General features: G+C 41.3%; 2 protein-coding genes across 5 annotated transcripts in view; one reads left to right on the top strand and one right to left on the bottom strand.

Moving 5' to 3' along the window:
• Positions 1-4,586, top strand: part of LOC138757804 (probable E3 ubiquitin-protein ligase HERC3) — an 89,535-nt gene extending 84,949 nt beyond the window's left edge. Inside the window, exon 25 of the mRNA XM_069925732.1 lies at positions 1,802-4,586. Coding sequence (XP_069781833.1) covers positions 1,802-2,010 — 209 coding nt within the window. The 3' untranslated portion in view covers positions 2,011-4,586. The remainder of the gene's footprint in view (positions 1-1,801) is intronic.
• Positions 4,587-13,483: 8,897 nt separating this feature from the next.
• fam13a (family with sequence similarity 13 member A) overlaps positions 13,484-25,108 on the bottom strand; it is a 249,002-nt gene continuing 237,377 nt past the window's right edge. For all 4 annotated transcript variants that reach the window (XM_069925722.1, XM_069925724.1, XM_069925723.1 and 1 more), the window contains one exon: positions 13,484-14,209. In XM_069925722.1, coding sequence (XP_069781823.1) covers positions 14,086-14,209 — 124 coding nt within the window. In that variant the 3' untranslated portion in view covers positions 13,484-14,085. The remainder of the gene's footprint in view (positions 14,210-25,108) is intronic.

Raw genomic sequence — 25,108 nt, 5'->3', positions numbered from 1 at the left:
CTACTCTAACAAACCTTTCCCAATTTATCTCCTAAAAACATATCTATATACTCTGTCATAGTAGCCAGAGTATACAGTTGGTAAATTGCCAACCTAGCAATTTAAGGGGTATTCTGCTCTTTCAATGAAGTGTTGAGTGACATGTCATGCACTCAACAGGCTATCAGTTGCCAACTTCCATCAGAGGACACCCCCACACACCCCATACCCCCTGGTGATGTGTTGCTGATGCAAACAGGGTGGGGGGGGGTGGTTGCTGCCAAGATGTGCTGCTCCAGTTTCCGGTGATAGCTCAATGCACAGGAGTGTAGGAGCGATGGCTGTCTTCCTTCCCCATAATCTCCCACGCTGATGGAACCCTCTCTCCCCCCGATCGCGGCATCAACCTTTCTCCCCCCGATCATGGCGGCGGCGCTTCAGCACTGACGTTGGCAGAGAAACTGGGTCAGCCGTTTCCCCTTTCAAAACCTGAGGTAGGTCATGGACCCAGTTGGGTTCAGACCAGGTTGACCCGGTTGAACCCTTTCAAATCTCCATGTACCTGGGTCGTTAACTGTGTAAGTTGACTGATTAATCCCATTTTACATGACAGTTTGAAAGGGCCTTATGACTTGTTTACACCAATTTCCCACAAACAGCAGTATGTGAAACTGATTGTGTTCTAATGTCATTGATTAAGTGCTGAATGTTGAGCTGGACTCCAGGTCATTAGTGTTGTGAGATCCTTGTCTACTTTGGAGGATGATGAGAAGTCCAGATCCGCTTGGATATCTAGACTCATGTACTTGACTAAATTAATTCTCTCTCTCTCTCTCTCTCTCTCTCCATTTATTGTCTCTTTTAAATTTGATTTATGGACACTATTTTGGTTGAATGAAGTACCTGTTCAACTGCAGCAAGTAAAAAATTTGGTGATTATGTACATTATACAGTGTGCATGACGATAAAACCAAGGAAGGAATTGAAGTGCGATCTCTTGCTGGAATTCTCACTTATCTTTACAGCAAGTATCGAGAGTCTTAAAGAGATAATAGAATGAAAGGTCACTTAGTCTGCACCAAACATCAACAACATAATCTGATATTAATTCCTTTTATTATTCTCCCACATTTCTATTAAAATCCTGGTCCCCAGATTCTACCACCCACCCGTGCATGCAATTTACAGTGGCCAATTTAACTTACCAACCCAAGTACTGTTGGGATATGGGAGGAAGCTCATATGATCACAGGGACATCATGAAAACGCCACATTGACAGCACCCAAGGTCAGGAGTGAGTTCGTTTATTGTCACAAAGTTCAGAGATTTACAAGGATTTTGTCGAGACTTAAGGAACTGAGTTAAAGGAGGGGCGGAGAAGGGATTTAGGATTTTATTCCCTAGTGTGCAGAAGAATAAGGGGAGATTTGATCAAGGTATACAAAATTAGGAGGGGTATAGATAAAACAAGCAAGCTTTTTCCACTGAGGTTGGGTGAAAGAAGAACTAGAGGACATTGGTTGTGAGATGTTTAAAGGGAACATTTGAGGGAATGAGTGGTGAGAGCGTGAAACGAGCTGCCAGCTGAAGTGGTGAATGCAGGCTCCATTTTGATATTTAAGAAATATGTAGATGCAAGGGGTATTGAGGAATATTGTTTAAGTGCAGGTCAATGGGGAAAAACAGAATAATAGTTTGGCACTTACTAATTGTGCAGTAGAGCCTGTTTTGTGTGGTCGTTTTCTATGGGTGCCCATACAACTTCTATTTCAGATGCTTTAGCCTGAACCTTTATTTCTCTCTCTCTCTTTCTACCTGCAGTGTTTCTGACTGGCAGTGACCGCATCCCCATTTATGGCATGGCAAGTATTCAGATGACCATTCAGCCAACGGCTGGAGGTGAGCGTTACCTCCCTGTGGCTCACACCTGTTACAACCTCCTGGATCTCCCCAAGTACCAGAGTAAAATGACTCTGAGCACCAAGCTCACTCAGGCTATAGACTATCATGAAGGCTTTAGCTTGGTATGAGATGAACCCTTTATTTTCTTTTTACTGCAAGATTCAATAAGCACTTTATTAATATTATAGACTTTTGCAAAATTTAGTCTCATTCCCTCTTGATTTAAATTTTTTTATAATATTATTTGGCTGTAAGTCCAAGCCATTGTGTGTTTTTAAACATCTGTTTTCTCCCCTGCTGCATTTTCAGCATCAAGTTTAATTGGAATGATACCAGTTGTACTTGGTGATCTAAATGAAGAGAATTGATTGGACACTTGGCTTAGCAGTCACTGCAGGTTTTAATGGTGCTCCCTTGGTTTGCTGGAATCTTTATAAACAGCGCGCAACCAAAGGAAGGCCTGAAATGTCGATGGCCCTCACCTGCTCGTCAGAGCTTTAAATGTGACTAGTTAAATATGTAATGGGTATCAGCTAAAATATAGGTGTTCAGGTCTTAAAACCAATGCTAGTTAGGCCCTCTACCCATGGATTTTAATACACTTTCCCTGCTCAACAAATGACAGATGGAATGAGCAGACGAGCCATTGCAGAAGTTACTGCAGTTGCCAACAGCTTGGTGAAATAAAAGAGTTGAGTTACAGGGAGAGGCTGTATAAGCTGAAACTTTTGTCCCTGGAGTGTGGGAAGGTGAGTGATGTGGAGGTTTATAAAATCGTGGGGGTGTGGTAAAGTTTTCTTCCCCCTCCCCCAGGGGAGGGGAGTCTAAAATCAGAGAACATATGTTTAAGGTGAGAGGGAAATGATTTAAAAGGGATCCGAGGGGCACCTTTTTAAACACAGAGGGTGGAGTGCGTATGGAACAAACTGGCAGAGGAAATGGTGGAGGTGGGTCTAATTACAACATTGGAAAGACATTTAGATGGATTCATGGATAGGAAAGATTATGGATCCAAGGCAGGCAAATGGGATGAGCTCAGGTTGACAATTTGTTTGGCATGAACAAGTTAGATTGAATGGCCTGGTCAATAACTGAATGTAGAGGAGCAGTGAGCTACCTGTCTCTTGGATACCAACTGCTTCCACACCCTTACCCCCATCACCAATATTCAGCATCACAGCCTCGAGCCTTCATTGACTTGTACTGCCTGGAATGTCTCAGGTGAGCTTTGGATTCAAACCCCAGGTTCAAGAGCACGTTGGGTTGGCCAGTTCAGGTTAAAGAAAGTGGGGATAACCAGAGTTTTAGTGTCACCCTATTTGTTGATGCACAAAATCTGAACTTGGGCCCTTGTGGTTCCAGGAATGAGTTGCAGGGGATGTCTCAGGAATTTGCAGCCCCCACCTCTGCATTACACCCAGTACCAGGGCACAGAGTGAGAAAGAAAACCTAGCAGGGAAAGAGGTGGCCCTACCCTTCCCAGCACAGGCTCATTGATTTGCATTCACCCACTGCACCCAGACTCCAAAGATCAATTCCATCCCCAGATGCTGCACCGAGCCATCAAAGGCTACATGTTAAGTGCTGTAGAATACTGAAGCAACAAACCTTCTGCTGGAGATACTCAGCAGGTCTAGCACCACCACTAGGAGAAAAATAGTTGTCAAAATTTTTGGGCCAGAAGTTTTCATCAAGACTCTTGGGCAGAACAAGGACAGTCTTGATGTTCTAGCCCAAAACATTGACAACCTTTTTTTCTCCCACAGATGCTGCTGATCTGCTGAGTTCATCCCGAAGATTGTTTGTTGTTCTAGATTACTGGTCTGCAGTCTCATAGAGGGATACTTAATTGTACAGGGAAACTATCCGTGTAGGATCACAATGTAGTAAACTTTTTTTTTTCCATGATGTGACAAACACTTGCTGGAGGCGCAAACGAACAGTTGATTTAAAAGCACGTGTGCCCCTCTGTCCAATGTTAGAATGAGATGTTTTCTAAAGCATCTGAATACAATCCTAGTGATGCTTTGCAAAGTACGGTTCAGTGCTTCTACAAATCACTCGTTCACTATTTCTCAAGTTGTGATCTGTTGATCACTGGTGGTTCATGGGGTTGTTAATAGGTGTTCTGTGGCAATGCTGCAAAAGCAAATATTGCTGCCCCATTAAACAAGTAACATGTAAAACCTGTAACGTGAAGACTCGCTGAACAGTCCCGACCCAAAATGTTGACCAACTATTTCTACCCAGGGATGCTGTCTAACCCGCTGAATTCTTCTATCTTCTTATTGCTTGTTTACATTATGTAATAAAGGGTGCAAATTTGATGGCAAAAATAGGAAAATTATCAAAAAATGTTCGCACCAAAACAAAGCAAAAACCTATTGGTGGTCTGGAATGAGGCTCGAGTTCCTCAGCACGGCCCCCCACCGGTCATCAGTAGGTTTGTTCTTTGTGGTCATAAGTAAAGAATACTTAAAAGTGGTGTGTGGATGATAGAGGTTGAGAACCACTCTTCTGATTGAAAAGGACTTGGCAGAATTGTGACCATATTCTAAATTTCATGACCAGATCAGTGACTGTTTCTTTCCACTTTGGGATTTTTCCACAAGATAAAGATCCTGATTAAAATCTAGTTGTGTGTTCTTTTCTTTTTAATGATGTCAGATTTTTAAAAAAAGTTAAATAAAGCCAAAAGATTTATTGCTTGGTTTTTGACATGAACTGTATTTCATCTGTGGGGTTTATATTTTCCTGGGAGGTGATTCATCATCAGGTCAAGATGCAAGAATTTAAATTAACCAGCAGGCATATTCAAAGTAAAATGATTCAATTCCAAGTTCAAATTAACATTTTTTATCATTCTATTTCTACATCAGCCTCTTAGTATGGGAACTGCTTTTGTAAACACACCACACCACAATTACAGCCTCCTGCCAAGGGATAGTTATGGTAGCTTTGCAGATGGATGGTGTAAGTGGTGTACAAATATCCCCAAGTGTCTCTAAAGCCAGTTTATTTTTGGTGGGGGTGGGTGTAAGTTGGCTGCCTTTTATTTGATATTAACTATTTTAGGACCTCCTGATGGTCATAGTTTTTTTTAAAAAAACCTCAAGGGCCACACTTCCTTAAATTAAAAAAAAATCTGCTGGAGGAACTTGGGGTGGGGGTTGAGTAGCATCAGTGGGAGAAAAAAATTGTTGATGTTTTGATTCATCGCAAATTCATTTCTCCTACTGATGCTCCTTGACCGCTGTGTTCCTCCAGATTCAAGTACCCGCAGTCCCTTATGCCTCCTTCCTTATAATACACAGAGTAGTCTTTAAACTGTTATTCACAATATGGGGCAACTGTATTTATTGCCCATCCCTAAATTTCTTGAGATGTGATTGACATGTTTTGCTAATTTGGAGTCACAAGTTGGTAAGCTTGGATAAGGACACTGGAGTTCTTCCACAGATCCATCTGCTCAACAAATCCATTGCCATTGACCAGGTATTCATTTCCACCATTCTTATTGCTTTCTTTCCCCATTCCCTTTAACTGCACCCCTTGGATCCAACCTTTTATATGATTTACAGCAGCAATTAACCTTCTTTCCTGTATGTTTGTGGGAATAAACAGGCAGAACGTGCAAACTCCATGCAGGCAGCACTGGATTTCAGCATCGTACCTAGGTCAAAGGAAAGTAGCAGCTGCTGTGCTTTGAAGAACCACTTTTCTGATGAATTCAGCAACTTGAATTTAAAATCCTCAGCTGTCATTGGATTTGAACTTGGATGTGAATAACATTGAGCAGAGTGTCTGAGATACTGGTAATACAACCAGTACTACTACAGTCTGAGTTGGCTGGGGGGGTCCTTTCTCTGCAAAATGATTCAAGTCCCAGTTACTCTCCTGCCATGGTAAGTCAACTGTTAATCACTTATTCTGTTTCTTTGCTATGTTCAGTAATTAATGGCTTGCTATAACAGGCAGGGCAAAGCTCCCTCAAGATTCAACTCCTGGCTTCTCGGGATCTGAAAATGTGGGTTTTCTCAGCAGTTCACGCAACATCTGCATCAAGTAAAGCAGTCAACATTTTGTGTCTACCAACTTCCATTGGTGAATTCGAAGGATCACAGAGCAAAACCTCGGCTTCTCTTCCCACAGATACTGCCTGAGGTGCTGAGTTTTCCCTGCGTCGTTTCAGATTTGTGTCAGCTGTAGTTTGATTTCATTTTGAACGTGTGAATTTTTGGGAAGGAAGTGCGGAGTGTCCTGGTAAACTTGTACCTCTCACTTTGTTCAGTTTAGAAAGAAATCAGAGAGCACTTCAGTTTATACAAATCTTTATTACTAAATCTAAAGCTGATTTCAAACTACAATATGAAAGCCTTTCCCAATTATACTTATCAACGCCTGGACTGGTCCCAACTGCCGAAGCGAGGCAACGACCGCACACTTGTAGTAGGTTGTCGGGACGCCGGTAGCAGCTTCTCCACCTCCCCCAACCGGGACATTGGTTGGACTCCAGAAGTTCTTCTTCTTGCTGAGAGACATTTCCACCCCTCAGATAGTGTCAAACTTCAGCAGTGAGACCATGGCTTGTATTACCCAAAAATTGCTTACTCATAGCCCATCACCCTGAATAAATGATTTACATCTTCAAGGTCTCCTGACAGTCTGCGACCAACAAAAGACAACTGCATCTCTGGGCCTCATGGTATAAATTAGTCTTCTGATTCACATGCATACATTTCAAAGTAGGTGGAAATTATGTCTACTGATTCATATGCATCTCTGGGCCCCATGGTGGAATTTAGTTTACGTCTTCCGATTCACATGTATACATTCTTGCATAAGCTGGTCTAAATCCTCCATTACGCGGAGTAAGGTTATGTCCATAATTGCTGGTGTAGATGGTTGGGTCAAACTGGTAAATTGTGGCAAATGACCAGCTATTGGAGCAGAGATAGGATTATGGTTAAAACTACATGGACTGTATTTAAGAGGGATTTAGGCAGATTCTTGCATAAGCAACTTACTGAAGGATATGGTCCGAATGTGGGCAAATAAGATTAGTGTAGATGGGCAAAAGGCATCTTTGAGCATAAGGGACTATTCCTGTGTTGCACACAACTCTGTGACTCTAATTAAAACATAGGAGTTTCTGTTGAACTGGAAATCAAAAAAATCACAAGAAATAGGAGCAGGAGTTGGCCATCAGGCCCGTCAAGCCTGCTCTCCCATTCAATAAGATCAGGGCCTATCTGGCTATGTGGACTCTGCTTCACTTATCCGCCTGTTCTCCACAACCCTGAATTCCTCTACTATTCAAAATCTATATTAAATATATTCAAAAAGGTTACCTCTGCTGTTTCATTGGGGCAGAGAATTCCACAGATTCATTACTCTCTGGGAGAAGTAGTTCCTTCTCAGCTTTGTCTCTCTTACATCTGAAGGGCTAGAACATAAAACAAAATTTCTGAATACTCTATAAGCTGAACAGGTATAAATCATTACTTGATATTCAGTTTCCTAAATCAGATAAATAAAATGATGTGAATACTTGGAGCAAAAATATTATATTTTCTGTTATATAAAATATAATCACTTACATGTACAAAAATGTACATCTCCAAAATTTTTCACCCTCAGCGTCTACATTCAAAGATCAACATTACTACTGGCAAAGTAAATTTTATTAACCCAACTCCCAGAAATATTGATGCAGTATATTCTAGGGCAACTTGCAAATTGGCTCAGCGCTTCCTGGAATCACAAACACACTGCAGCTCGGGCGAGCAAAGAGGTTTATTGAAAACTGTTCCGTAGAAGCTTGAAGTCAACGGTTACATCCCAAGAAGGTTTTAGTCTTGGCGACAAGATGACCTTTCTGAGGAGGTTCCTGCAGGATTTCCTGTGGCACCCTACAGTGGGATGCGGATTTGTGCACCTCTCATGAGACAGAGATGTCCCACGGACCATTTTAAGGTTGTGATTTTTGGGGATGAGGGTGGATAACTGGACAGTCGTGAATGTAACCCTGTCCCCTAATTAAAGCTATGCATTAGGCCCCAAATTTTATATATTTCCATGAAAATTGTGATTGCTCCGAGCACTTAGTCAAACTTCCATTTGCAAAACAGCACTCCCTGAAACTGAAACCTCTGACCATTGCACAGAAATACCACATTATCACCTGACATTCTCAGTGTAAATGGACATGATAATTTATAAGGGAGAAGAGGATGAAAGTAAGTGTATGGACGGTAAAGGGTGTTTTAATATGGGGAGCGACAGCTTTTAGTGCCTTCCACAGAGTTTGTGCAGAAATCTGAGAAGATACAGCTCCTCAAATAAAGAACTGCTGGAGGCACACAGGGTCAGGCAGCAACCATGGGTGGAAGTGGTCAAGGCTTTGGGTTGAGTCCTTTGATCAAGACACTTTGACGAGTCAGTTTCCTGACCTGCAATGTTGACCTGACCATTTCCACCCATGGACAGTCCCTGAGTTCCTCTACCAGATCATCACAAGATGCATCTGCAGTTTATGTATCTCTATTTGGCTGCTTTATTTCGCCTTTCTTAGATCACAGCTTAACCAATTCTAATTCTCCGTCCTCATGTCTGTTCTCCATCTTGGTCATTTTCCCTTTTGAAAAATTTGCCTTTTGGGTATATGTCAATGTTGACATGGAGAGGCTTTTTCCTTGAAGGGGGAGATACAAACAAGAGGACGAGTTGAGAGTTAGGGGGCAAAAGTTTAGAGGAAGCACGAGTGGGGGACTTATTTACTCAGAGTGATGGGTGTGTGGAACAAGCTTCCAGATGAAGTGGCAGAGGTAGGTTCGATACTAGCTTTTAAGGAGAAATTGGATATGTATGTGGATGGGTAAGGAATGGAGGGTTATGGGATGAGTGTAGGTCAGTGGGGTTAGGTGAGAGAAAGTGTTTGGCATGGACTAGAAGAGCCAAGTTGGCCTGTTTCTATGCTGTAATTATATGGTTATATATGTAAATTTTCAGTTGCTCACCGAAGCTCAGGGTCCCTGAAATTAGTGGAAGGTGGAATTTAGGGTGGCATAGTTGGTGTAGCGGTAAGCAACGTTTTTACAGCGCCAGCAATTGAGACAGGGGTTCAAATCCTGCACACTCTAAGAAATTTGTACCTTCTTCCTATGTCTGCATGGGTTTTCTCTGGAGGCTCCGGTTTCCTCCCACTGTTTGAAACGCACCAGGGGTGTAGGCCAATTGGGCAGCGCAAACTTGTGGGCCGAAATGGATGGTTAACGTGTCTACATTTAAATATAAAGAGTTACATATTTCACTAAGCGTGGCATGTTTCAGTAATTTCAAAGGGTTCCATACGTGTTTAAAAAAAATGTTTCCAATTGCTCCTTTAAACAGTAAAAAGATAGGATGGAGGACAGAATATGGTCATCAAGTGAGGAGTCTGGAAACTTTCTCCTGAGACACGCTTAAAGCTTTACATAAGGAAGCAGTGTTAGTTCAACCAATTGCCCATTAACCATGACCCTATTGCCAGGGAATGGTAGTTGATTTCTCACAGTGTTAATGATCGTCAGTTAAACAGAAAGGTACTGGACACTAAGTTCCCTCAGTCAAGGACCCTTATAGATACCTGACATTGTCCACCTCTCTCAGGTGGAAACCATCATACCAATGCCTTTCAGTTAAGAATAAATATGCAAGTGTGCCCACTGTGTGTGGATGTAGGATAGGATGATACACTGAGACTCTTCCATTGTCTTAATCAAATTTGCCACCTCGAGCTTACAAACGGGAGAGCTGGTCTGCCCCTGAATGGCCAGTCTCAGCAGGGTCCCCCTGGGTTTGTATGGCTTTAGTCCAGAGGTAAACCATGAAAGGCTTTACTCAGAATGGTTTGTAAACTAACCTCCAGAAGTGAATGAGATTGTTCCCTTTCTATTTAAGCCACAGAGAGGATGAAGTATGAAGGTGCCACACCTTACAAATGAAATCGCATCCATTGTGAATTGCATCTGGGTGTTTTCCCCACCCTTCAACTCCTTGGATGTCTGTGCCCTTTGTCAATCAGTTGATCAATTGTGAGCCGGCCCCAAATATCCATCGAACTGGCCAAAATTTGCACAGCACTTAACAATGAACGTAAGCAAAAAATCTGCAGATGCTGGAACAACACACGAAGTGCTGGAGGAACTCAGTGGGTCCAACAGTATCCATGGAAGGCAATAAATAGTGGACATTTCAGGCTGGAATCTTTCCAATGGATGCTACCGGACCTGCTGAGTTCTTCCAACCACTCATGTAGCATTCAAAGAGTGGATTTTTTTTTTAGTTCCTGTTTGCTTTTTTCAACTGGAAATACAGGTGGTAAGAATTGCTATCAATGGATTTGCCTGGAAAGCATTTCTGAACAGTGTTTGAGCATAGAGCAAATACAGAGGTTTTGCATTCTATCAGATCATCAATCTTTGTTGCATCAGTAAAAACTCAATCCGGCTTACACTGAGAAGCGCGTGAAATGCCACATACTGCCGTTTCGATGAAGATATCGGTATATTTTTCCACAGGTACACCAATAGCCAGAAAGAGGAATTTCATCCAGATATGCTAAAGGGTTCGTATATATACTACTTTTAAAGATTTCCGAGATACTGTTTGTATGGAAATAGAAGATCCCCTGATGTTAAAGCCAGCCCCTCGACTGTCCTTTCCTTACTGCTCCAATACCAGTAAATGCTTGTTCCACTGAACTCAGCTTTGCCTATATTGTCTGAACCTTATGAATTAAAATCACTAGATCAGGGAATTTCTGATGTAACTGGGTTTCTAATGAGGAATTTGAGAACATCAAAGCAAAATGGACTCAGAGGGTGGGGGATCATTGAAACACTCGCCACAAGATATACAATTATTTTGATAGCCGTGGACTTATTTTGTGCGCGGTAGGTCATGTTTAACCAGTCTTATAAAGTTTTTTTGAAGTTACCAGGAAAGTTCAAGGAAAGGCTGTGGATGTCGTCTACATGGACTTCAGTAAGCCCTTTGGCAAGGTCCTGCACGGGAGGTTAGTCAGGGAGGTTCAGGCACTTGGTATTCATGGTGAAGTAGTGAACTGGATTCGACAATGGCTGGACAGGAGAAGTCAGTAGTGGAGGATGATTGTTTCTCAGACTCGAGGCCTGTGACTAGTGGTGTGCCTCATAGATCAGTGCTGGGACCATTGTTGTTTATCATTTGTATTAATGATGTGGATGATAATGTGGTAAATTGGATCAGCAAGTTTGCAGATGACACAAAGAATGAAGGTGTTACGGACAGCAAAGAAGGTTTTCAAAGCTTGCAGAGGGATCTGAATCAGCTAGAAAAATTACAGATAAAATTTAATGCAGACAAGTGTGAGGTGTTGCATTTTGGAAGGGCAAATCAAGAAAGGACATAGATGGTAAATGGTAGGGCACTGAGGAGTGCAGTAGAACAGAGGGATCTCTGATAATTCCCTGAAAGTGGTCACAGGGTTGTAAAGAAAGCTTTTTGGCATATTGGCCATCATAAATCAAAGTATTGAGTATAGGAGTTGGGATGTTATGTTAAAGTTGTATAAGACATTGGTGAGGCCAAATTTGGAGTATGTGCAATTTTGGTCACCTAACTACAGGAAAGATATCAATAAGACAGAAAGAGTGCAGAGAAGATTTACCAGGATGTTGCCCTGACTTCAGGAACTGAGTTATAGGGAAAGGTTAAACAGGCTAGGACTTTATTCCCTGGAGTGTAGAATGAGGGTACATTTGATAGAAGTATTCAAAATTATGAGGGGGACAGACAGAGTAAATGTAGATAAGCATTTTTCCATTGAGGGTAGGTGTGATACAAACCAGAGAACATGGGTTAAGAGTGAAAGGGGAAAAATTTAGGGGAAACATGAGGGGGAACTTCTTCAGAGAGTGGTGGGGGTGTGGAACGAGCTTCTAGCTGAAGTGGTGAATTTGGACAGGTACATGGATGGCAGAGGTAATGGAGGACTATGGACAGGGTGTAGGTCAGTGGGACTAGACAAAAAAAAATCGTTGGCCACAAACTAGAAGGACTGAATAGGGCTTTAAAAAAAAAATGCAGTAATGTTCTATGGTTCTAAGTTGAATGTTCCTGATAGCAAATAAAAACACATCTGAAGAACTGCAATGAAATTTTGATGAATTTATGTTGCTGATTGCACGTGTAAAAACAATTTTCAGTTGCAAGGCGCAACTAATATCTGAAAATATGCTGAATTATTTGCTTTTATTATCTGAGTGTTTTAGTACGTGGCTTTTACTTGAGTTGTAAATTGAGTGGGAAGGTCACAGGATGTAGAACTGGCATCGGGACTGGATCTTGGCTGGAGATAAAACAGGGAAAAACTGAGTAGGGCTGTCTGATCCTTTTTCAAATTCTTGTGAACAGAATGCAAATTCCATGTATCTGCAGAGCAGTATTTAGCTTCATTCACTGTCCTACACTGTCCACGCATTCTCAGACAGGGGTTCGCTGACATTCTCTTCCAGCTCTCCATCACCAAAGCTGGTGACTAGCTTACGATGTCCACAGATAGTGCCCTGGGATGGAAGTTCATATCTTCAGCAAATGAAATTGAGTTTGCCACTCTGCTTCTGAAATTAAACTCCATTGACTTGAGTGGAGTGCCACGAACATGAGGGATCAGTAGCAAATCTCTACCTTTTGAGTGTAAAGCTCTTCTTTCCATTATGAAAAAAGATTAACCGGAGACATAAGATACAGGTACTTCAATGCCGTTTGCCAGGTAACATTCTTGTTCACTCACCAACCACAATCTGCTGGAGGAACTCGGGAGGTTGAGAAGACTGGTTGAGGTTTCGTTCTAAAGCTCCCAAAATGTCGACCATTTTCCCCCCCCTAATTGATTACGCTTGACCTGCTGAGTTCCTCTAGCAGAGTTTGTTTAGCTTCAGATTCCAGCATCTTCAGTCTCCTGTGTCCCCATGTCCTTCTTCACTCTTGATCCCAAATAAAGCAATTAACTGACTTCTATTAAATATAATGTTTGTAGCCCCATTAGCAAAGCTTTATGTTATTGATAGACTTACAAAAGTGGATATGGGTGGTTACATAAGGAAAGCAAGGCCCTTTTTGGTGTCTATTAGATTTACAACATTTTTGAAAGAATTGGTGCAATAGTGTATGTGTAAAATACCATTAGTGCAATATAGTTACTGTCTCAAAAAAGTATTTTTGCCTCTAAGCAAAGGCAAAAAAGTGTAATAACGCTGGGGCAATTTTACATATTCAAAGGAATGAGCAGTATTTGATGCTTGAATTTTCCACTCTTAAAAATCACTGCAGGTTTTAAAGTAACTGCATGTCTACAATTACACCTGCTTCGTCTGTACACTGCAGCTAAATGGTGCAGTTGTTAACTTAAAGCTCTCTATCTTCAATTATTATCAAATGCTGAAATTCTCCAGATGTGCAAACTCCATTCCAACCCTAGCATATTCTGATTTCTACAAATGTACTAGATCAGTTGGTATCCAAACAGCATAGAATGCAGGTGTCATATTCTCCTAAGAAAAATACCTCACACACAAATTAGGACTCAATCCACTTTTCATTCAATTGATTGTCATTTTGGTAAGTGTCATTAAAACATTCCACAGAATGAAAGAACCCCCCCCTCCCCCCTTGAAGGAAATGTGATAAATGCTGCCTTTAAATCCAGTTAAAATCTCTTGAGAGTAGGTTGGTTCCAGCAGTCAAATGTAATTTTTTCACGCTTTTAAAAAATGTTGGGAATTTGCCCTGGGATCTTGCACCATTCTTTATCCAGATCACACCCAATCTGAGTAGTTGTACATATGGCTTTGTTGCCCCAAAGCATAGGCACAGATAAGTTCAATCAGCATTCAGTTCAGGATTCTTTCTGGGATCAGAGATTTGCCTTGCAGAGGGCAATCAATGGTTGGGAGGGTTTTTTTCCACTGTCCAGGAAGCATGAGGTTGAGGTGGATCCCCTCAGATTAACCCTTTTCTAAAAGCACAAGTGGTGTTTGGTGGCAGTCTTCTCTTGGTTACTGTATCAGTGCCTCTGAACATCTTTTACTGTGAAACCTGGGGATAGGCCAGAGCATCCAATCTTGATTTCAGCAGGACTTCCCTTGAAGTAATAGAGGCAATGAATAGATACCATGGTGTCATATGACCTTTGACGAATCTTGCTTGCTTATGAGCACTTCCAATAGCTTTAGTTTGGCCTTGACATGCTTGTATTCTCCGTATTCCTCTGCCATGGGTGCTCGATCTTCCTTCTGCACATTTCTGTCCAACATAAAAGAGTAGTTTAAATGAACAGGAACACAAGTTATCAGCTTACCATATAACCATATAACCACTTACAGCACAGAACAGGCCAGTTCGGCCCTACTAGTCCATGCCGTAGCAAATCCTCACCCTCCTAGTCCCACTGACCAGCACCCGGTCCATAACCCTCTAGTCCCCTCCTATCCATGTAACGATCCAGTCTTTCCTTAAATGTAACCGCCTCGACCACGTCTGCCGGAAGCTCATTCCACATCCCCACCACCCTCTGCGTAAAGAAATTTCCCCTCATGTTCCCCTTATAATTTTCCCCCTTCAATCTTAAACCATGTCCTCTAGTTTGAATCTCCCCCTTTCTTAATTGAAAAAGCCTATCCACATTTACTCTGTCTGTCCCTTTTAAAATCTTAAACACCTCTATCAAGTCCCCTCTCAATCTTCTACGCTCCAGAGAAAAAAGCCCCAGTCTGCACAACCTTTCCCTGTAACTTAGACCCTGAAATCCTGTCAACATTCTCATGAACCTTCTCTGCACTCTCTCTATTTTGTTTATATCTTTCCTATAATTTGGTGACCAAAACTGTACACAGTACTCCAAATTTGGCCTCACCAATGCCTTGTACAATTTCATCATAACCTCCCTACTCTTGAATTCAATACTCCGATTTATGAAGGCCAACATTCCAAATGCCTTCTTCACCACACCATCTACCTGAGTATCAGCCTTGAGGGTACTATTTACCATAACTCCTAAATCACTTTGTTGCTCTGCACTCCTCAATTGTCTACCATTCAATGTATATGACCTATTTAAATTTGCCTTTCCAAAATGTAGCACCAATTTTGGCCTTCCCCATGTCGTATCTCTTATTCTGATGCGACTCTTACTGTGGGCAAAAATAACTTGCATATCTGCACTCTGCTCCACAGCCACTCAGTTGAAAAGAAAATACAGCATGGAAAGAGGCTATTCAGCCCATCATCCCTACCAGCCATCCATATTAATCTCATCTTCCAGCACTTGGTCTGCAGACTCCTATGCCTAAGTAATTCAAGTGCTCATCTGTCAATACCTTTGCTGCCACCATTCTCTTTGGCAGTTTATTGCACGTACTTACCATTGTCGGAGCAGAAGGGGCCAGTGCAGATGTACGGAAAATGGAGGAGATGAGTGCAAAGGCTGAGTTGGAGGTGGTAGAGGGGAAGTTTTTCTTTTTTTTGAAGGAGAACATCGCAGATAATCTGGTTGAATGACCTCATCTTGGGAACAGGTGCGACAGAGACAGAGGAATTGAGAGAAAGGAATAGAATTCTGACAGGACAGGGTGTGAAGAGGTGTAGTCGAGGTACCTGGGAGAGTTGGTGGATTTGTAGAAAATATAAGGGGAATAAACCTGGGAATTAGGGGAATAAGACTCTGGGTCGGGCAGAAGATACATGAGCTTGAAAACAAACTTCCACACTCGACGATAGTTTTTTCCATGCTATTATCAGGCTTGAATGGACTGCTCATTGGTAAAAGATTAGGCCTCTGGATTCAACTTTATTTATTTCTATACCCTGCACTTTTTGACTGAGTGTAATACTTTATACCTTGAACTTGTTCACTACCTACTTAAGAATGTAAGTAACCTCCGGCGAAAACTATTCAACGTGATACAAACTTTAAGGAGTTCAGAGAAGATGATGTATTAATATATCTGACAGAGTCTGTAACTTCTCTATAAAGACTGCACTTGCATTAGATGGTCCCTGGGGACAAAATAAATTGGAATAAAATTGAGATTATATCTTTAATGGACAGAGACCATATGAATTGTAACAGAAATATAATTTAGATGGCCAATAAGAGGAATTAAACTTGTACAAATTGAACTTAAGAAAGTTCTTAAGAAAGTTGAAGAAGATTTAAATAAATGGTTAACTCTTCCAATAACATTGATCAGAAGTGTGAACTATATAAAAATAAATGTATTTCCATGTTTACCATACCTTTCCAGACTCTTCCAATACCATTACTGCAGAAATTATTTCAAAAAGCCAGCCAGATCTTCATGGAAAAACTAACTTGGAAATATCATATGGGAGGTTTACAAGTCCCAAATTTCAAATATTATTACTGGGCGGCCCAGATGAAATTTGTTATTTCGTTTGATGGAAAAGACAAGCCTTCATGGGTGGAAATTGAACTGCACAAAGTCAGAGTAACAAAAGATTTTATAAACAAATGGGATACTTGTGATAGTACAGATCTATCACCAATGTACATAGTGTATATAGTTACAGTATCTAGACTGTGCTTACAGCAATTGGCTGAGAGCTAAGCCACGCCTACTGTCTGGGCCTTAAAGAGTTGTGTCCCTAGCCAGGTCGGATCATTCTGGACTGATCGGCCACCTGTGAAGAGCTCCTGTCTTTTGCTAATAAAAGCTTTTGTTTGGATCAACAAGTCTTTGATTCTTTCGACGAGCTCTACAATACTAAATTTATTTCTGCTGGTAAGGAGGCACCATTAATAAAGCATATTTTGAATATTTGGCACAAATTGAACCATTTAATTGGATCAAGAAAATAAAAACATGTTTGATTTAAACTGGATTAATTCCTTTAACAATGAATAATTCAATTCTACATGCCTGGTCCCGTAAAGGGATCAGATTATGTGGAAGATTGTTATGTGCAAGGGTAATTAATGTTATTTGAACATTTAAAAATAAATACAATATAAATAATAATACAATCTTCTGCAACTTTCAATTAAGAGCTTTATTCAGAGACGAATTAGGACCAACCATGATTCTACCAGAGTGCAGTGAAATGGAGATTCTAATTGGAAAGGGGATCTCAAAGAAATTTATATCAGTAATGTACTTTCTACTGCAAATGGGCACTCCTAAATAGGAGTTATATAAATCAACACAAAGATGGGAATCAGATTTGAATATTAGTATTGATGGTAAGAACTGGTCTAATACTATTAATGTAAGATGTAGGCTGGTGTCTATAACTTGCCACAGTTATATCTTACCCTGCAGAAGTTGCATAAATTAAATTCTAATATATCTGATATATGTTTTAGATGCAGAGCAGAAACAGGTAGCCTCTTACATTCTACCTGGTCATGCTCTAAAGTGAAACCCTTCTGGGAAAAATTAAGAATTTTATTAAATCGGATTATTAGGAAGCAATTGCCACAAAGTCCAGGATTGTTTCTCCTAGGAAATATTGTGGACATAAGACCTAAAAAGAAGCTATCTAAGTACCAATTAGAATTTCTTAAAATTGCATTGGCAATGGCCAGGAAATGTATTGCAGTTACTTGGAAGTCTGATTCCCTTCTGAACATAGTCTGATGAAATGCATAGTTATGTTGCCCTGGAGAAAATTATTTTTAATTTAAGCTAGAAGTGACTGGTGGTAATTGATTATTGTGGGAGGGATTAATTGGGTAATTAAGAAAATGAGCAGGAATCAATAAAAAGGAGGGCTCGCTAAAGGAGCAGCCCAGTGAGTGAGTGGCCTAGGGAAGGAATGGGACTTCAAGGCTTTGGCTCAAGAGGCTGAGTAAGAGCTCCCAGTGAGGTAAGGTTTGGTAAGTCTTTTTATTAATCTTAATTACTCTAAATTGGAGCGGGTGATGGAGGCAGTTAGGGCAGTTTAGTGCTCCAATTGCAGGATGTGGGAGGTCAGGGACAGCACAGATGTTCCTGATGACTACATCTGCAAAAGGTGCATCCAGTTGCAACTCATGGAAGACCAGGTTATGGAACTGGAGTTCCAGGTGAATGAACTGCAGATCATAAGGGAGACAGAGGTAATGATAGATAGGAGTTATGGGGAGGCAGTCACTCCCAACAGACAGGGAAATGGGTGACTGTGAGGAAAGGGAAAAGGCGCAGACAGGCAGTGCAGAGTATCCCTGTGGCTGTTCACCTCAACAACAATTATGCTGATTTGGATACTGTTGTGGGGGGGGGGGGGGGAAGATTGGGGTGGGGATGATCTACAGGAGACAAGCCATGGAGGTTGGGTCTTTGGTACAGGGGCTGGATCCTTGGTTCAGAAGGGAAGAGGGGAAAAGAGTAGGGCTCTTGTAATTGGGGACTTACTGGTTAGGGGACCAATGACATAGTTAGAAATGGGGATGAGGTCCTGAAAAGGGATCACATAGAGTTAGAGAAGAAATTGAAAAGATACATTGAATGTAAGAGGAATCTTAAGAGAGGAATTAGGAAAGCTAAAAGAAGGTACGAGGAAACTATGGCAAGCAGGGTGAAAACTAATCCAAAAGAGTTCTACAAATATGTTAATGGTAAGAGGAAAGCTAGAGACAAAATTGGTCCCTTAGAAAATCAGAGCGGAAAACTGTGTGTGGAGCCTAGAGAAATGGGGGAGATATTGAACAGTTTCTTTTCTTCGGTATTCACTAAGGAGAAGGATATTGGGAGATGTGAGATAAAAAAAAGCAAATTGGGTAAATATGGGGAATATAGAGATTACAAAAGGTGTAGTTTTAAGGCTTTTGAAGAATATAAAGGTGGATAAGTCTCCGGGACCAGACGGGATCTTCCCCAGGACATTGAGAGAAGAGAAGGAGGAAATAGCAGAGGCTCTGGCGGTAATTTTCCAAATGTCATTAGATATGGGGATAGTGCCGGAGGATTGGCGCATTGTGCATGTGGTTCCGTTATTTAAAAAGGGTTCAAGGAGGAAGCCTGGCAACTATCGGCCTGTAAGTTTGACATCTGTGGTAGGTAAATTAATGGAGAAAATTCTTAGAGATAGTACTTATAAACATCTGGATAGACAGGGTCTGATCAGGAGCACTCAACATGGATTTGTGGGAGGAAGGTCATGTTTGACCAATCTGATTGAATTTCTTGAAGAGGTGACTAGGAATGTGGATGAGGGTAACGCAGTGGATGTTGTCTATATGGACTTCAGTAAGGCCTTCGATAAGGTACCACATGGAAGGTTAGTTAGGAAGGTGAGATAGTCAAATGGATTGAACATTGGCTGAAAGGGAGAGGCCAGAGAGTGGTAGTGGATAATTGTCTGTCAGGTTGGAGGCCGGTGACCAGTGGTGTGCCTCAAGGATCTGTATTGGGCCCATTGTTGTTCGTTATATACATTAATGATCTAGATGATGGGGTGGTGAATTGGATTAGTAAGTATGCAGACGATACTAAGATAGGTGGAATAGTGGATAATGAAGAAGGTTTTCAAGGATTTCAGAGGGATTTGGGCTGCTTAGAAAAGTGGGCTGAAAAATGGCAGATGGAATTTAATGCTGATAAGTGTGAGGTGCTTCATTTTGGTAAGAAGAATCAGAATAGGACATACGTGGTAAATGGGAGAGCATTGATGAATACAGAAGAGCAGAAAGATTTAGGAGTAACGGTACATCGTTCCCTGAAGGTAGAAACTCACGTGAATAGGGTGGTGAAGAAGGCTTTTAGTATGCTGGCCTTTATCAATCATTGCATGGAATATAGGAGTTGGGAGGTGATGTTGAGATTGTATAAGACGTTGGTGTGGCCTAATTTGGAGTTCTGTGTGCAGTTCTGGTCGCCTAATTATAGGAAGGATATAAACAGAGTGGAGAGAGTGCAGAGAAGGTTTACCAGAATGTTACCTGGGTTTAAGCATCTAGAGTATAGGGAGAGATTGGACAAATTAGGTCTTTATTCTTTGGAGCGTAGAAGGTTGAGAGGGGATTTGATAGAAGTATTTAAGATTATGAAAGGGATAGACAGAGTGGATGTGGATAGACTATTTCCGTTAAGAGGAGGAAAGATTAAAACAAGAGGACATGAGTTAAGAATTAAGGGGCAGATGTTTAGAGGTAACATGAGGGGGAACTTCTTTACTCAGAGAGTGGTAGCCGTGTGGAATGAGCTTCCGGAGAAATAGTGGCGGCAGAGTCAATTGTATTATTTAAGAAAAGGTTGGACAGGTATATGGATGAGAAGAAGATGGAGGGTTATGGGCATTATGCAGGGAGGTGGCACTAGAAAGGGGTGTTTGGTTTGGTGCAGACTAGAAGGGCCTAATGGCCTGTTTCCGTGCTGTAATTGTTATGTTATGTTAAAGGACCTTAAAGGTGGCAATCTCGGGATTGCTGCCTGTGCCATGCGCTAGTGAAGGTAGAAATAGGAAGTTGTGGAGGATGAATGTGTGGTTCAGGAGCTGGGGCAGGGTTTTAGAATTCTAGATCATTGGGATCTCTTCTGGGGAAAGTCTGACCTGTACAAAAGGGACGGACTGTATTTGAACTGGAGGGGGAAGCAATATCCTTGTGGGCAGGTTTGCTAGAGCTGTTGGGGGGGGGGTTTAAATTAGTTTGGAAGGGGGTGGGAATCAGAATGAGAGTATGGAGATTAGGGAGGAAGAACGTCTAGATTGGAAAGAATGGAGGGAATAGAATGTAAAAAATGGAGGGAAGAAGGTAAAGGTAATTGGTAACAAAAGGAGTATAGGTGGAGGACATTCTCTCATGCATATACTATAACGCAAGGAGCATTGTAAATAAGGAGGACGAGCTTAAGGCATGGATGGCCACATGGAAATATAATATTATGGCCATCAGTGAAACTTGGTTGCAGGAAGGGCATGTTGGGTAGTTAAATATTCCAGGATTCTGTTGTTTTAGGCATGATAAAACTGGGATAAAGGGGTGGAGGAGTTGCATTGCTTATTAGAGAGAACATTACAGCAGCACTGTGTCAGGATGGTTTGGTGGGATCATCCAGCGATGCTATTTGGGTAAAATTGAGGAATGGCAGAAGCATGGAAACATGAATGGGAGTGTATTATAGACCACCAAATGGGCTGAGGGAATTAGAGGAGCAAATTTGTAAGGAGATTGCGTATATGTGCAATAAACATATATGGTAATAAACATATGGTAGTGTGGGAGATTTCAAATTTCTCAACATTAACTGGGACACCCATACAGTAAAAGGGCAGGATGGGGTAGAGTTTTTTTAAGTGTGTTCACTTAAAAAATATGCAGAAGAACTGACTCAAGAGGGGGAAGTATCAGATCTGCTATTAAACAACGAGATGGGCCAGGTGACAGGTTTGTATTGGGGAACATTTTGGGACTAGTGATCACAATAACTATTAGTTTTAGGCTAGTATTGGAAAATAGAGGTGGGCCAAAGGTTGAGATTCTTGATTGGAAGAATGCAAATTTCTAGGGAATGAGAAAAGATTTGGAGGGTGTGGATTGGGATGAAATATTTTCAGGGAAGAATGTGGCAGATGAATGGAGAATATTCAAAGGAGAAGTTCTGAGTGCAGAGTTGGTCTGCCCCCATGAGGATAAAAGGAAAGGTTAGAAACTGTAAGGAGCCTTGGTTTTCAAAAGATATTGGGAACTTGGTTTGGAGGAAGATGGATGTGTGCAACAGGTATAAACAGCAGGAAATGGATGAATTGCTTGAATATAAGGAGTGTGTGTATAAAAAAAACCAAAACAGCAACAACCACAAAACAAGAATTAGAAAGACTAAAAGGAAATATGAAGCTGCTTTGGCAGGCAAAATTAAAATAAATCTAAAGGGTTTCTATAGATAACATTACATTAAAAGTAAAAGAATAGTGAGGAATGAAATTGGGCCCCTTGAAGATCAAGGGGGTAGGCTCTGTAAGAAGCCAGAGGAGATGGGTAAAATTATTTAAACAATTTTTTTTTCTTCAGTATTCACTAAGGAAAAGAATATTGAGCCAGAGGAAGTGAAGAAATATGGTAGGGAGCTCATAGATGATATAAGAATTAATGAGGAGGCAGTGTTGGCTATATTGAAAAGATCAAGGTGGATAAATTTCCAGGTCCTGACAAAATACTCTCTAGGACCCTAAGGGAGGTTAGTCAACAAATCGTGGGGGCGCTGAAATATTTAAAATGTCACTGGCCGCAGGGGAAAGTGCAGGAGGACTGGAGGGTGGCTCATGTTGTTCCGCTGTTCAAAAAAGGATCCAAAAATAAACCTGGTAATTATAGGTCTAAGTCTGACGTCAGCGGTAGGTAAATTAATGGAAAGTGTTCTTAGTGATGGTATATACAACTGTTTGGAAAGTCGGGGATTGATTCTGAGTAGGCAACATGGTTTCGTACGTGGTAGATCACATCTAACAAATCTTTTAGTTTTTCGAGGAGGTTACTAAAAAGGTTGATGAGGGGAAGATGGTGGATGTTATCTATTTGGACTTTAGTAAAGCTTCTGATAAGGTTCCCCATAAGAGGTTAGTAAGGAAGGTGGAAGCATTAGGTATTAATGTTGAAGAAGTGAAATGGATTCAACAATGGTTAGATGGATAATGCCAGAGAGTAGTGGTGGAAAATTGCTTGTCGATTTGGAGGCCGGTGACAAGTGTAGTGCCTCAGGTATCGATACTGGGTCCACTGCTGTTTATCATGTATATTAACGATCTAGATGATAGGGTGGCAAATTTGCAGATGATACAAAGGTTGGGGGTGTTGTGGACAGTGAGGAAGATTATCAAATCTTACAGGGTGATTTAGGACAATTAGAAGAGTGAGCTGAAAGATGGTAGATGGAATTTAATACTGATAAATGTGAGGTGCTACATTTTGGTAGGACTAATCAAAATAGGATATACACGTTAAATGGTAGACAATTGAGTGCAATAGAGCAAAGGGATTTGGGAGTCATGGTACATAATTCTCTGAAAGTAGAATCACATGTGGATAGGATGGCGAAGAAGGCATTTTGTATGTTGGCTTTCATAAATCAGAGTATAGAATACAGGAGTTGGATGTTATGTTGAAATTGCATAGGGCATTGGTGAGGCCAAATTTGGAATATTGTGTGCAGAGGAGGTTTACAAGAATGTTGCAGGGAAAGGTTGAGCAGGCTGGGACTTTATTCTCTGGACCGTAGAAAGTTGAAGGTTTGATAGAGCTATTCAAAATTATAAGGGGGACAGATAGTCAATGTGGACAGGCTTTACCATTGAGAGTGGGGGAGATTCAAACAAGAGGGCAGGATTGAGAGTAAAAGGAGAAATATTTAAGGAAATACAAGGGGAATTTCTTCACAGAAGGTGGGGATATGGAATGAACTTCTGGCAGTGGTGATAGAAGCGAGATCGATGCTAACAAGGATAAGTTGGATAGGTACATGGATAGGAGAGGTGTGGAGGGTTATGGGCCGAATGTGGGTCAGTGGGGCTAGGTGGGAGATGTTTGGCACAGACTAGTATGGCCAAATTGGCATGTTTCTGTGCTGTAAATAGTTATAAGGTTATGTTTTTGAAGGTATGGCATCCACATTTTCACAATACAGGGTTGAATACTTAAGCATTTATTCTATTTTTGAAATTTCTATCCTTTCCCCCACCCCCCCCCCCCCCCCCCCCCCAATATTTGAGATCCAGGTAAGAAACAGAGTTAGATTTTCTAAATTTCTAAAAATCTGTGGTGCCTCAGAGACCAAATAAATTGATCATATTTATGTTGTATTAAATCTGGAGAACTCCTAAACATCTTGGTTCAATGAACAGAGATCTCCTCTTGGATTTGGTCTGTGGGCCAAAGGGCCTGTAATGTGCTGTAGATTTCTAGGTTCTTTTTGGACTGTCAAAACAATTCAAAAAAGAAATTTTGAGGGTACAGAGTAGTTATGTCCCAGTCTGGATCAAAGGAAAGGCTGGAAGTCATAGGGAGGGCTTGGTTTTCGAGGAATATTGGAAATTTGGTTAGGAGAAAAAGGGAGGTGTACAAGAGGTATAAAGAGCAGGGAGCTGAGAAGTTGAAGGAGGACTACAAGGAGTGTAGAAGGAATCTTAAGAAAGAAATTAGAAAGGCCAAAAAAAGGCATGAAGAGGCTTTGGCTGACAGAGTAAAAATAAATCCAAAGGGTTTCTATAAGTACATTAAAAGTAAAAGATTAGTGAGGGATAAAATTGGACCCCTTGTAGATAGCGAGGGTAGGCTGAGTGAGAAGTCTGAGGAAATGGGGGAAATTTTGAATGATTTCTTTGCCTCGGTATTCACTAGGGAAAAAAATGTTGAACCAGTTGAAGTAAAGAAAAATAGTGGGGAGGTCATGAAGCATATAAGGATAACCAAGAAGGTAGTGATGGCTGTGTTAAAAAAGATAAACGTGGATAAATCTCCCGGACCGGACAAAATATTCCCTAGGACACTCAGGGAGGCTAGTGGACAGATAGTGGGGCCATTAACAGAGATATTTAGGATGTCACTGGCCACGGGGGTGGTACCAAAGGATTGGAGGGTGGCGCATGTGGTTCCTCTGTTTAAGAAAGGGTCCAAATGCAAACCTGGGAATTATAGGCCTGTAAGTCTGACGTCTGTGGTGGGCAAGTTGATGGAAAGTGTTCTGAGGGATGCTATTTACAAATTTTTGGAGGTACAGGGATTGATAGGGAGTAATCAGCATGGTTTTGTCAGGGGTAGATCATGCTTGACAAACCTGATTGAGTTCTTCGAGGGGGTTACAAAAAAGGTTGATGAAGGGAAAGCTGTGGATGTTGTCTATTTGGACTTTAGTAAAGCTTTTGACAAAGTTCCCCACAGGAGGTTAGGAAAAAAGGTGGAGGCATTAGGTATAAATGAGGAGGTAGTGAAATGGATTCAGCAATGGTTGAATGGGAGGTGTCAGAGAGTAGTGGTAGAAAATTTTTTGTCAAATTGGAAGCCAGTGACTAGTGGAGTTCCTCAGGGATCGGTCCTGGGTCCACTATTTTTTGTTATATATATTAACGATCTGGAAGTAGGGGTGGAGAATTGGATAAGCAAGTTTGCGGATGATACAAAGATTGGTGGTGTTGTGGACAGTGAGGAAGATTACCGTAGATTAAAAAGTGATTTAGGAAGGCTGGAGGGGTCCAATTTTATCCCTCACTAAA

Source organism: Narcine bancroftii, chromosome 3 (genome assembly GCF_036971445.1).
Source record: "Narcine bancroftii isolate sNarBan1 chromosome 3, sNarBan1.hap1, whole genome shotgun sequence".
Taxonomy (NCBI): Eukaryota; Metazoa; Chordata; class Chondrichthyes; order Torpediniformes; family Narcinidae; genus Narcine; species Narcine bancroftii.
Note: the sequence above shows the minus strand (reverse complement) of the source record. Positions and strands in the feature narration are given on the sequence as shown.